Consider the following 13,642-nt stretch of genomic DNA (forward strand, 5'->3'; position numbering starts at 1 on the left):
AAAAAAGTTTTTTTTTTTTTTTTTTTTTTTTTGTGGCTGGCTGGTAGGGGGATCTGAAACCTTGACCTTGGTGTTATAGCACTGTGCTGTAACCAACTGAGATAATTGGCCAGTCTGGATTTCTTTTTTTTTTTTTTCTGTTGTTTTACTTCATTATAAGCATATTATTATTACAAATTGTGATTTTTCTTTATGCCCTTTACCCAACTTATCCCTCCCCAACTCACCCTTCCACCTTCACCCTACCTCAAGTATCCTTAGGTTTGTTTTCCCCTTCTGAAAGTTCAACATATTGTCTTGGTCTTTTCTTTCTTTCTTAGCACATATGTGAGAACATGAGGTATTTCTCTTTACTTGTATGGCTTATTTCATTTAACATACTTTTCTCCTGACTCATCCATGTTGCTGGAAATGGCAGAATTTCATTCTTTTTTATGGCTGAGTAGTATTCCATTGTGTATATATATTGATTTCTTCGTATCTAAATTTTAGGTTGTTAGGACAATGCCTCCAAGCCTTAGTCCTGCCTGAGTATATTTTCTCTTCCCATTCTTTGAAGAACTTAATCATATAGCTATGAAAAGGTGATCTGTGCCCCAGTGCTGGTGTTTTTCAAACACCATTGGCTATGACAAGCCTTGATGTAAACACTGGTTGCTGTAGCTAACCACAGTTAAATTTTTACCTTTGTCATTAAAAGCGCTCCAGGGATAGATATGTATCAGTGCAAATGGTAGGCAAGAAGAAACAGGGAAGGTAAATCAGGAAATCTTTTGTGGGAATAGGAATTGCTTGAGAAATGAGAAATTTTTGAGACTTGGGGCAATGACATAGAGCATATGCGAGCAAACTTGTGGCTGTTCTGTGTTTTAATCCTAAGAGAATTCTTCAGATAGCTTTAGGGAATCTAAAAATGAGTTTTCATAGTATAGTTATGGAACTAATCCTACAGAGATGCACTCTTTTTCCCAAGAAACCATGAGTATGATACTTGTGTCTGGATTGCCAGCACGTTTAGCTTAAGAATCTATGATGATGGTTAGATATGTGTATTTGGCATAAATACATCATTTTAGATAGTAGCCTCTATATCTCTGCTTACCAAACTATGGGATGCACAGTTAACAGTTCCAAACGCAGATAGAAAGCAGGGTTTATGGCAGTGGTTCTGGATGTCTACTTACCAAATAGAATGAGAAAACTCCTCTTGGCCACTTTTATTTTCAGAATTCACTTTCAAGGCAGTGTGTTTATATCTGCCAAAGTCTTTTACATGTTAGGGATTAAATATCTTCATCTTAGAAAACTGAAAGTTTAGGGCTGGCCAGTTTGCTCAGTTGGTTGAAGCACAGCCCTATAACACCAAGGTCAAAAGTTCAGATCCCTGTAGTGGCCAGCCACCAAAAAAAAAAAAAAAAAAAAAGGGAAAAAAAAAATTGGAAATTTAGTTACTTTTTGTTCTAGAGAAATTTCAACATAAACTGGCAGATTACTTGGAACCTGATTCCTTCTATCATCTGTGGATGACATAGTAGGTTTTTGTTTGAAAAAAGTGTGGAATTTAGTTTCTGATGAGGGACAGAAAGAATATCACTGTGTATATTTAAGGATTATTATTTATCTAAAGTTTTAAATTTGCTTGATTGTTTTATGATCTTTTACTTTGCTCTTTAGATTCTCCTGGGCTCCTCCAATTTGAAGTGTGTCCCCTCTCAGAGTCCCGTTTCAGCGTATCTTTTCAGCACCCTGTGAATGACTCCCTTGTGTGTGGTGAGTTGTGTGGGTGGCTGACACCTCTCTCAGGGATGCAGTTTGGTCCCTGTATCTTTTTTGGATGGAAAGTCAGAAGCTGACTCTATTCCAATACCTCCTGTATATTTTTGTCTTTCAGTGGTAATGGATGTGCAGGACTCAACACACGTGAGCTGTAAGCTCTACAAGGGGCTGTCAGATGCACTCATCTGCACAGATGACTTCATTGCCAAAGTTGTTCAAAGGTAGCACTGGCCCTTTTCCATCAAGGTCTCCTTAAGAGATGTATAAAGAATGTTTTCTTTAGTATTATAGTGAATTGGCAATAAAGGAGAAAAGCATTTAGTCATTGCTTTGAATACACCCTTCTCTGCTTTTGGATTCAAGTGATCTGAGTTTTGTTTTTTTACATATCGCTGTAAGAGTAATAGGAAGTAAGGTAGGTAACTTCAAGCCTGGCATTAGGGTACTTTAAGGTAGGAGAGAGCTGAAATAAGATGCAGATTTTTTTTTCACCTATCTTCTTTGCCACTTTTTAAGAGATGTAATGTGTTAAATGGCAATGTGTGGGAAGACACTTAAGCCAGTCAGCTTCTCAGAAACATTAATATGTAATTTTGAGATTTTTCACAATAGTGGCTGGCAGCCTATTTTTGCAAATAAATTTTATTGGAATACTGCCATTCATTTACATGTCTATGGCAGCTTTTAAGCTAAGATGCAGAGTAGTTGGGCAGAAATCATATGACCTACAAACTAACATATTACTCTGTGGCCCTATAAGAAAAAGTTTGCTGCCATATGTTCTACAGCAAAATGTTTTCAAATATATGCTTATAAATATAAATTCATCTGGAAGATAAAAAAAGTGCTTTGTTTTTAAACAAATAAGATTTCATACCAGCAGTAGCTCTTTTTTCTTTTAAAAGATGACCAGTAAGGGGATCTTAACCCTTGACTTGGTGTTGTCAGCACCATGCTCTCCCAGGTGAGCTAACTGGCCATCCCTATATAGGGATCTAAACCCATGGCCTTGGTGTTATCAGTACCACACTCTCCCAGGTGAGCCATGGGCCGGCCCTCAGCAGTAGCTCTTTTCACAACAATGTAGCTTTGGGATGATCTAAGCCATTAAGGTATCTTTTTTTTTTTTTTTTTGCTGCTGGCCTGTAAAGGGATCTGAACCCATGCCCATGACCTTGGTGTTATAAGGCTGTGCTTAACCAATTGAACTAACCAGCCAGCCCTAATCCATTAAAGTTTAAAACTTGGGTTGAGAGATTTTTCTAATGGTTCATTAGTTAAAAGAAATTATATATACCATTAATTACTATGTGAAGCCCCAGAGGAAATGTATTTTCTTTCTAAGTTCCATTGTTACCAGTTTTCTTTTAGTTCAATATGAAATCTAATTATTTTGACTCCTGTTTGTGGTTTGTTTTTGGTTGTGGTTCATAAGAGGTTGATTGACTACTGGGTCAGATGCTTTTTAGAATGAATTTACTGAAAGCTCTGGCATTTGATAGAACTACTCTTGCCTTATAGGTTACTTGCCTTACCTGAAAACTGCTTACTGCAAACGTCTGATGGCTTATCTAAGTCTCAGGCAAAATCAGAGCTTGTTTTCCCAAATGAAAAATTGGTTTCATTCAGCAGCAAGTACAATATTAACTTTGTTTTTTCCATTTTACCTTGTAGATGTATGTCCATCCCTGTGACCATGAGGGCTATTCGGAGGAAAGCTGAAACCATTCAGGCCGACACTCCAGCACTGTCCCTCATTGCAGAGACAGTTGAAGATATGGTGAAAAAGAACCTGCCCCCGGCTAGCAGCCCAGGGTATGGCATGACCACAGGCAACAACCCAATGAGTGGTACCACTACACCAACCAACACCTTTCCGGGGGGTCCCATTACCACCTTGTTTAATATGAGCATGAGCATCAAAGATCGGCATGAGTCGGTGGGCCATGGGGAGGACTTCAGCAAGGTGTCTCAGAACCCAATTCTTACCAGTTTGTTGCAAATCACAGGGAACGGGGGGTCTACCATTGGCTCGAGTCCGACCCCTCCTCATCACACGCCGCCACCTGTCTCTTCGATGGCCGGCAACACCAAGAACCACCCGATGCTCATGAACCTTCTTAAAGATAATCCTGCCCAGGATTTCTCAACCCTTTATGGAAGCAGCCCTTTAGAAAGGCAGAACTCCTCTTCTGGCTCACCCCGGATGGAAATGTGCTCGGGGAGCAACAAAACCAAGAAGAAGAAGTCATCAAGATTACCACCTGACAAACCCAAGCATCAGACTGAAGATGACTTTCAGAGGGAGCTATTTTCAATGGATGTTGACTCACAGAACCCTATCTTTGATGTCAATATGACAACTGACACGCTGGATACGCCACACATAACTCCAGCTCCAAGCCAGTGTAGCACTCCCCCAACAACTTACCCACAACCAGTACCTCACCCCCAACCCAGTATTCAAAGGATGGTCCGACTATCCAGTTCAGACAGCATTGGCCAAGATGTAACTGATATCCTTTCAGATATTGCAGAAGAAGCCTCTAAGCTTCCCAGCACTAGTGATGATTGCCCACCCATTGGCACCCCTGTTCGAGATTCTTCAAGTTCGGGGCATTCTCAGAGTGCTCTCTTTGACTCTGATGTCTTTCAGACTAATAATAATGAAAATCCATACACTGATCCAGCTGACCTTATTGCAGATGCTACTGGAAGCCCCAGTAGTGACTCTCCTACCAATCATTTTTTTCCTGATGGGGTAGATTTCAATCCTGATTTATTGAACAGCCAGAGCCAAAGTGGTTTTGGAGAAGAATATTTTGATGAAAGCAGCCAAAGTGGAGATAATGATGATTTCAAAGGATTTGCATCTCAGGCACTAAATACTTTGGGGGTGCCGATGCTTGGAGGTGATAATGGGGAGACAAAGTTTAAAGGCAATAATCAAGCTGACACAGTTGATTTCAGTATTATATCAGTAACTGGTAAGGCTTTGGGTCCTGCAGATCTTATGGAGCATCACAGTGGTAGTCAGAGTCCTTTACTGACCACTGGGGACTTAGGGAAAGAAAAGAATCAAAAGAGGGTAAAGGAAGGCAATGGCAGCGCTAATAGTAGTCTGTCAGGCACAGGATTAGACAGCAAACCAGGGAAGCGCAGTCGGACCCCTTCTAATGATGGGAAAAGCAAAGAGAAGCCTCCAAAGCGGAAGAAGACAGACACTGAGGGAAAGTCTCCATCTCACAGTTCTTCTAACCGTCCTTTTACCCCACCTACCAGTACAGGTGGATCCAAATCTCCAGGCAGTTCAGGAAGATCTCAGACTCCTCCAGGTGTTGCCACACCACCCATTCCCAAAATCACTATTCAGATTCCTAAGGGAACAGTGATGGTGGGCAAGCCCTCCTCTCACAGTCAGTATACTAGTAGTGGTTCTGTGTCTTCCTCAGGTGGCAAAAGCCATCATAGCCATTCTTCCTCTTCCTCGTCTTCTGCTTCCACCTCAGGCAAGATGAAAAGCAGTAAATCAGAAGGCTCATCAAGTTCCAAGATAAGTAGCAGTATGTATTCTAGCCAAGGGTCTTCTGGATCTAGCCAGTCTAAAAATTCATCTCAGTCTGGGGGGAAGCCGGGCTCCTCTCCCATTACCAAGCATGGACTAAGTAGCAGCTCTAGCAGCACCAAGATGAAACCTCAAGGGAAGCCATCATCACTTATGAATCCTTCTTTAAGTAAACCAAACATATCTCCTTCTCATTCAAGGCCACCCGGAGGCACTGAAAAGCTTGCCTCTCCAATGAAGCCTATTCCTGGGACTCCCCCATCCTCTAAAGCCAAGTCCCCTATCAGTTCAGGTTCTGGTGTTTCTCATATGTCTGGAACTAGTTCAGGCTCTGGCATGAAGTCATCTTCAGGGTTAGGATCTTCAGGCTCCTTGTCCCAGAAAACTCCCCCATCATCTAATTCTTGTACAGCATCTTCCTCCTCCTTTTCCTCAAGTGGCTCTTCCATGTCATCCTCTCAGAACCAACATGGGAGTTCCAAAGGGAAATCTCCCAGCAGAAATAAGAAGCCATCCTTGACAGCTGTCATAGATAAACTGAAGCATGGAGTTGTCACCAGTGGCCCTGGGGGTGAAGACCCAATGGATGGCCAGATGGGGGTTAGCACAAACTCTTCTAGCCATCCCATGTCCTCCAAACATAACATGTCAGGAGGAGAGTTCCAGGGTAAGCGTGAGAAAAGTGATAAAGATAAATCAAAGGTTTCCACCTCGGGGGGCTCAGTAGATTCTTCTAAGAAGACTTCAGAGTCGAAAAATGTGGGCAGCACGGGTGTGGCAAAAATTATCATCAGCAAGCATGATGGAGGCTCCCCCAGCATAAAAGCCAAAGTGACTTTGCAGAAACCTGGGGAAAGTAGTGGAGAAGGGCTCAGGCCTCAGATGGCCTCTTCCAAAAGCTATGGCTCTCCACTCATCAGTGGTTCCACTCCAAAGCATGAGCGTGGCTCTCCCAGCCATAGTAAGTCACCAGCATATACCCCCCAGAATCTGGACAGTGAAAGCGAGTCAGGCTCTTCCATAGCAGAGAAATCTTATCAGAACAGTCCCAGCTCAGATGATGGCATTCGACCACTTCCAGAATACAGCACAGAGAAGCATAAGAAGCACAAAAAGGAAAAGAAGAAAGTGAAAGACAAAGATAGGGACCGGGACAAAGACCGAGATAAAAAAAAATCTCATAGTATCAAGCCAGAGAGTTGGTCTAAATCACCCATATCTTCAGATCAGTCCTTGTCTATGACGAGTAACACAATCTTATCTGCAGACAGGCCCTCAAGGCTCAGCCCAGAGTTTATGATTGGGGAGGAAGATGATGATCTTATGGATGTGGCCCTGATTGGCAATTAGGAACCTCATTTTCTAAAACAAACATGGCCGGAGAAAAAAACTAATGATAAGTTTATAGGCAAACCACCACAAGGGGTGAGTCAGATAGGTCTGGTTTGTGTTTAAGAATCCTAAATGGCATGGCTCTGACAGTGAGCTGGTTGAATTTAGAAAGGCATTTCCAGACCCTACTAGAGACCACAGGGTTTGATTCTGATTACCAAGATTTCCTTGTTCCTTTGCCAGTAAGAAAGTTATACTTGTTTAAGAAAGGGAAAGGGATGGGAGGGGTGTAGGGAGAGGAAAGGGTGGGAAAATTTTGTGGGAAATATTCATATATATTTTTTTCTCCCTTTTTCCATTTTTAGGCAACGTTTTAAACTCATTTTAGTGCATGTACTTAAAGGGCTGGGCAGAAAATGAAAAAGCAATACATTCCTTGATGCATCTGCATGAAGGTTGTTCACCTTTGGGTAATTGTCCATTTGAGGCATGGGCAAATGAAGGACTTGGTCATTTTGGACACTTAAGTAATGTTTGGTGTCTGTATCTTAGGATTGGGGGAGGGAAGATTATTTGAGCTATTTATTTGTAATATTTTAACTATTATCTGTTTGTTTTTATACAGTGTTTCTAAATCTATGAGGTTTAGGGTTCAAAATGATGGGAGGTAGAAGAGCAAGGTTTATTTGGTGGTAGGGATGTAGCTTGTGCTAATACTGTAGCATCAAGCCCAAGCAGGTTAGTCAGAGCCCACCTTTGGAGTTAAACAGAAAAACCAAAATGATATTTTTATTTCAGGTGGTTTTTCATAGGGTTCAGACATCATAGGATTATTAGGAGTTACATCCCCATGGAGGTATTAATCTCTTTTTCCTTTAAAAAAAAAAAGCTAGGGTGGCTTTTTGAGATGTAAACATGCTTTCATATGCAGTAAGGTTTAATGTGGGACAGGCTTCCTGACCCAGTGGCATGAAAACCATTACAGAATTAATAATTCTATTTCCACAATGTGCCAAAAGTTCACATCCCAGCATTTTGTTTGCAGGAGAACTGATGCCATTCCTAAGAGGTGGGCTCCTTGTTATTCTTCATCACAAGGAGAAGGAGTCCAGGCTTTAATCACTCCACTGTATGCTCCCTGAGATAGAACAGTAAAAAATTTGCAGCCATAGTTCACTTAAAACAATTTCAAGCTCACTTGAAGTAATGGGGCCTGGAATGCTGGGTGAGCATGAAGATAAAACCTTGCTACTATGTAGCAACACTATTGGACCTTTTGGGAGAAATAGGTGTGCGTCTGGATTCTGGGGGACATCAATAAGAAGCCCTTCTCATAAATATAGAAATCCAGGAGACTGTTTTGAGTGCAACAGAAGTTCTCAGTATTTGGAGGGTCCTCTCAAAACTCTGCGGCCTTACTTTGATTTTGACACCTGCACTGTGCCATTCCTGATGATTCCATTCAGGATCTGTATCAGTGGGATGGGGTACGGTCCCCGGCACAACTCTTCTGGATTTAAAAAAAAAAACAAAAAAACCCAGGTGTTTTCGTGTGTGTGTGTGTGACTTCATCAGATATGGAAGATTTCTATATTCAGCTTTTCTGCAGGTTGGAGTTAGCACAGAGTTGGAAAATCAGCTTTGGCTTTCTTTCCTGACTGTCTTTCATTTCCTCTAGTGTTCTCCCTTTTCTGGTCATCAGCTCTCAACAACTCTACCACTTTTGTGACCCAAAGGTAATAAGAAGTAGGAAACGAAACGTTGCAAAGTGGAGCAAGAAAAGTTATCGGTTACTATATCAGAGTCAAATGTCTTGGGTGACACTAAGGAGGACATGGGCAAGGTGATACCAGAGTGCTTTATCTTGTGATGCTGGTACAGTAGCAGCCTCTCAGACATACAACCAGGTTGGAATTCTCACAAGTTTGTCACCTAGTTTTGAATCCTATGCCATTGGTTTCTGCAAGAAAAAAAAAAGTTACATAGTTTTAAAGTTTGTTTTGGGTGGGGAAAATCATATGGGAAATGTACTGCTTTAGTATCAGGGGCTCAGCTCCCCCAAGCAGAGCCAACAAATACCAAAACGAGTAAACTGGGAAGCTTTTTCTCTCTTTCTGTCTTCATCCCAGATCAAAGAATCCCGAGTTAGGATCTGGATGAAGGATAAGCCCCTGAATTGTCGATGGGCACACCCCACACACTGACCCAGCATCTGAACTTGCTTAACAGGGAGCCGGGGCTAAACTGCTTCACCCTGCCTGAGAACCAGGGAGCACTGCATTTCTCCACAGGGTGGAGGAGAAGAGGCAGAATAAACCAAGCCTGGGACACCTCCCTCCTGTCTAGGTGTACTCATTCTCCTGTTTCAAAAGACTGCAAGGACATGAAGTCAACTACCTATCTTCTGCTGCTGATGTCTTATATATTCTTAGTTTGACCTGATTTCTCTTCTGTCTTTTAGCTTAATGTTAGGGGGTTTTGGTCCAAACCTGCTCTGATGTACATGAAGATTTCAGGTTCAAAGTCAATGTGTCATAAAATAAGTATTTTAGATGGGGGGAAGAAAACAAAGCAGGATATAGTTGCCAAAACCAGGCTTGAGGTTGGTGACTCTTAAGAGGATTTTCCTTCTTCAGGCTTAGGTCTGAAAATTGAGTGAGCAATATCATGAATTCTCAGAAGAAACCCTTTCAGGGAGCCAGTGAGTCACAGTATCCACAGCTGAGTCACCTAAAGCAGATGTCAGTATAGGAAGTAGTCATAGTCCCTGGGCAATCTCATTTCCTTTTTTTCCCCTTTTCTATCTCTTCTCTCCCCACCCCCTCCCCCCAACCCCTCATTTACCATTTATTTCTATCCTTGAGTTAGTTTTTGGAGTGGCAAGAAGTACTTAACACCTCAGAAGCTAGGTTGGGAAGCATGCTCAGCTGTAAGAACTGAGCTTTAAATTTTGAGTTTAAAATGTACATCGGGGCAGTTGGGTGGGTCTTTTCAAAAAAAGAAAATCTTTCAAATTTGATTTTCTGTGCATTTGGCTGTTCTGTACATACTTCGGGGTTTTTCATCTTTTTGAAAGTAGACAAAATCTGTGGGATTTTTTTCCCCCAAAACATTACAAAAGAACCTGTTTACTTATCTGCAAATAAATTTCTTTGATAAAAAGCAATATGCCTATGTGTAATAAATTTTTAACCTGTGAATAATTTTCACATGTTCAGCATTTCAAAAACCCAGTTAATAAAAAAAAAAAAGTTAAAAAGTAAATGTCTTCTCTACTACTAGAAATGGGTCCACTGAAATGGATGATTGATAGACATATGAAACAGTTTTCATTATATTTGATTTACCTGTATATGCCAGGTCTGCAGTTGTTACCAAATTCATCACTAGTTCTTGCTGGGAGAAAACAACTCTTGGATGAGACTGAGAACTAAAAGGCTGTTTTATTCCACCCGCTGAAGTGAAGCAAAAACATTAAAAGTATCTGGGATGGCAAGAGAATGTAACATCTATACTGGGCTTATAGATTTAAGAATGAGTTTTCTTTTTTAAAAAAAAAGATGACCGGTAAAGGGATCTTAACCCTTGACTTGGTGTTGTCAGCACCATGCCCTCCCAAGTGAGCCAACCGGCGATCCCTATATAGGGATCCAAACCGGTGGCCTTGGTGTTATCAGCCCCACACTCTCCCAAGTGAGCCACGGGCTGGCCCAGCATGAGTTTTCTGAAGTTACATTCCCTCTTAAGGAAGTCCTCTCTAGGATAAAAAAAGGAAAGAAAGTTTATAAAGTGCTTTAAGAGTTGGATATACGCTTTCCTGCTAAAATATGCCTCTTAAAGATCTGCAGGGCTTGTTGCTCTTGAGTTCATTTCTTAATCTGATTCACAACAAGCTACTCACAGACTACTAATTAAAAGGGGTGTAAAGACAAATTCTGCTTTGGAAGCATACAATTAGAAGCAGTACTGCTGCTTCCAATCCAGGACTGCTTAATTTTATAAGTTTCCAAAATTTCACGTTTGGGACATGATTCTGTCGACTGTCGCTCTTCGCTTAATCCGTGGAAATTCGGTCATAAATTCCACATTGGGACATTAAAGGCCGGAGTGGTTAAAATATAACAGTATGATGACACAGATCAACTTCTACACAAGGAGCCCAAGAGTCAGATGAAAGTCATAGTTTCCACTGGGCGAATGCCCCCCGCCTACTCGCTCACACACGCTTGTTTCTCCCGCCGAAGTGGCGTCCGGATCAGGTTCCCACCAATCTGCGCTCTGATTGGAGGGCAGGGAGGCACTACAGCCCATTGGGCGCCAGCCGCAGCGGAGGGGCGGGGGAAGCCAAAGGCCCTTCTGCCTCTCCCGCCCCTACTCCCACCAACGCGTGCCCCTCCCCCAGCAGAAGGAATGGTTGCCGCGCTCCAGCACTGCACCCCCTGACCCCAAGGTCGGAGGTGCAGTCTCGCTGCAATCCCAGAGCAGAGCGCGGCGCTCGGCCTGCCTGTCAGCGCAATTAGCTCCTGCCTCCCGAGCCATGCGGCCCCCCAGGCCTCCCTGCGGCATCCCGTAATGCAATCCACCGGGACGGGGGAAGAGGTGGCGGCGGCCGCAGTACTGCTCCAATCTAGAGACATCCACAAAGAGCAGGAAAATGGCTCCAAGCAGGGACCGCCTGCTGCACTTTGGGTTCAAGGCGACAGTGAGTAACAGGGGAAGGGAGTTGGGTGGGAAAGATATGCGGGCCAGCTGAGGCTACTGGGGAAGAAGTGACAAGACTAGGGGATGAGGGAACTAAGCAGGAAGCTCAGGTCCCGTGCGGGTCGGTGCGTGCCTGTTTGCCCACGGAGAGGAAGAAAGGGGGCCATGGGGCAGGAGAGGGGGCTCCGGTGCAGTGTGCATGCCCCGGCTTTCCTCTCCGTCACCCGTCCGCGAGCACGCGCGCAACTCGCGCCCACCCCACAGCCCCCCCTTTACACACACACACACACACACACACACACACAAAATCCATAGGCACTTTCCTGCCTCTCCTTCTCCCGGTGAACTCGCCTGCCTCGGAGGCGGGAGGGGCTGGTGCCGCCGCCGCCACACTCCGGCTGCTCCCGGGCGCCGCGGGTGGGGGAGGGGAGATCTCGCGCCGCCGCCGCGCGCTCCTCCCCCCTCCTCCCCCGCCTTCTCCTCCCTCCGCGTTCCGAGGCCCGGGCGGCTCGGCCCAATGAGGAGCGGCGTTGCTGGCAGGTGGGGAGTGTTTTTGTTTTGGGTTGAAGTTGAGGCTGAGGAGAGAGCCGAGCTAGCGACGAGCAGCCGTTGTGGCCGCCCGCGCCGCGGGAGGTGGTGGAGGCCCTGCTGGAGCCGAGAGGTCTCCTCCGCGTCTGTCGGCCCCGGCTTTGCCCCTCTTCCTCCTCCTCCCCGTCCCGGATCTCCCGGGCCTGCCCTGGGCCCCCAGTGTTTCCACTCCGCACGCCGCAGCGCCCGGCCCGGGCCGCACCCGCCGTCCCCATGAGGAGGGACGTGAACGGAGTGACCAAGAGCAGGTTTGAGGTGTGAGCATGGGGGGCTTGGGCGGCGTTTTCTTACCCGAAGCATTTGCCCCGCACGGGGCCTCCTCCCTTGCGTTCGCCGCCAGCCACCCACCCACCCACCGGTGGCGCTGCCAGACTTCTCTCCCCATTCTCGCGATCCGAAAGCCCAGTGTAGCCCGGCTTCCCTAGTCCTCCCGACTCTTCGCCTTCTCCCACCCTCGGGCCCCGGCGGAAGATTAGCTCCGGCGCCCTAATTCCCCCCTCCCCCCAGGATCACTCAGCTTTCCATTCTTTATACAACCCTTGGCTTGCCTCCTTCCACCCGGTAGAAAAATCATCACGGCTCCGATCGACCAGACCTTCTTTTTTTCTGCCACCTTCCTTGTGAAACGTTTGTTGTCTGCAGAAGGGGGAAATTATGGGCCAGGGGCCGTTTCTCCGAGTTTGAGACCTTGATTAAACTAGGGAAGCAAAAGTGTTAGACTGGATGATAGAGGCGACCACGGGTTTTCGGTGCTGTTTGGTTTGGGTATTGTTCTGATACTTCCTCTTCTTTCCCATTTAGTCTGTACTTTTGTATCTCATTGTTTCTGGGAACTTAGATGTCTACAGTTTTGAGATTGGGACGAAAGTCTGACACTTCAGAAAATCCATTCTGGTCTGTTTGTCTCGGGAATTTTTCGTTTAGTCTGTACTTTTGTATCTCATTGTTTCTGGGAACTTAGATGTCTACAGTTTTGAGATTTGGGACGAAAGTCTGACACTTCAGAAAATCCATTCTGGTCTGTTTGTCTCGGGAATTTTTCCTCCTCTGGCGAAGGAGGTTTGTATTCATGGTATTAAGGAATGGACTGTCTGAAAGTGTCTTTGGAGAATAGTCACAGTGTATGGAAGGAATTCCTTTGGGAAGTGAAGTATTCTAATTACTGATGAATTGCAATAGTATAATAATATACGGGAAGGTTCACTGAGGGTATGAGAGAGAAAGAAACTTATACAACAAGAAGAGTAAATGTTACCTGGCCTTTTCTGGCAGAGAATCAAGCTGCCCTGGGATCGCTCACAGCTCAGTGTACATCTCACTGGGTGTTTTTTTTTTTTTTATCTCCATTTGAAAGATGCAGTTGTTAAGACAGTGGTGAGTCAGTGTCAGGAAACTCACCAGCTACGTGCAAGAGGTGAAAAATTTTACGTAAGGATTATTAATTTAGTCTATTCCTTGATTACTCTTTATGCTTATAGGGAAAATATTTGAATTTATCCACAAAGATCAAGATAGGAAGTGTTTGGGGAAAGTTTAAATTCATAGCTACAATATTACTGTTGCAGGTGAGGAGAGGAGAAAATCAAGGAATTGGACTTCTTAGAGTTTTCATATTTAACTTAATCATGGGAAGAAAGTATTATTCTAGATAATTATTTGGTGTATACGTTAATAGGACTT

At 44.2% G+C, this 13,642-nt stretch overlaps 2 protein-coding genes across 2 annotated transcripts in view; both read left to right on the forward strand.

Moving 5' to 3' along the window:
• MED1 (mediator complex subunit 1) overlaps positions 1–9,006 on the forward strand; it is a 19,882-nt gene extending 10,876 nt beyond the window's left edge. Inside the window, exons 10-13 of the mRNA XM_008573603.1 lie at positions 1,010–1,038; positions 1,675–1,770; positions 1,892–1,997; positions 3,451–9,006. Coding sequence (XP_008571825.1) covers positions 1,010–1,038; positions 1,675–1,770; positions 1,892–1,997; positions 3,451–6,691 — 3,472 coding nt within the window. The 3' untranslated portion in view covers positions 6,692–9,006. The remainder of the gene's footprint in view (positions 1–1,009; positions 1,039–1,674; positions 1,771–1,891; positions 1,998–3,450) is intronic.
• A 2,328-nt stretch (positions 9,007–11,334) lies between these two features.
• FBXL20 (F-box and leucine-rich repeat protein 20) overlaps positions 11,335–13,642 on the forward strand; it is a 109,084-nt gene continuing 106,776 nt past the window's right edge. Inside the window, exon 1 of the mRNA XM_008573594.1 lies at positions 11,335–11,375. The gene's annotated coding sequence lies outside the window, so the exon portion shown is untranslated. The remainder of the gene's footprint in view (positions 11,376–13,642) is intronic.

Source organism: Galeopterus variegatus, unplaced genomic scaffold (assembly GCF_000696425.1).
Source record: "Galeopterus variegatus unplaced genomic scaffold, G_variegatus-3.0.2 Scaffold938, whole genome shotgun sequence".
Classification (NCBI taxonomy): Eukaryota; Metazoa; Chordata; class Mammalia; order Dermoptera; family Cynocephalidae; genus Galeopterus; species Galeopterus variegatus.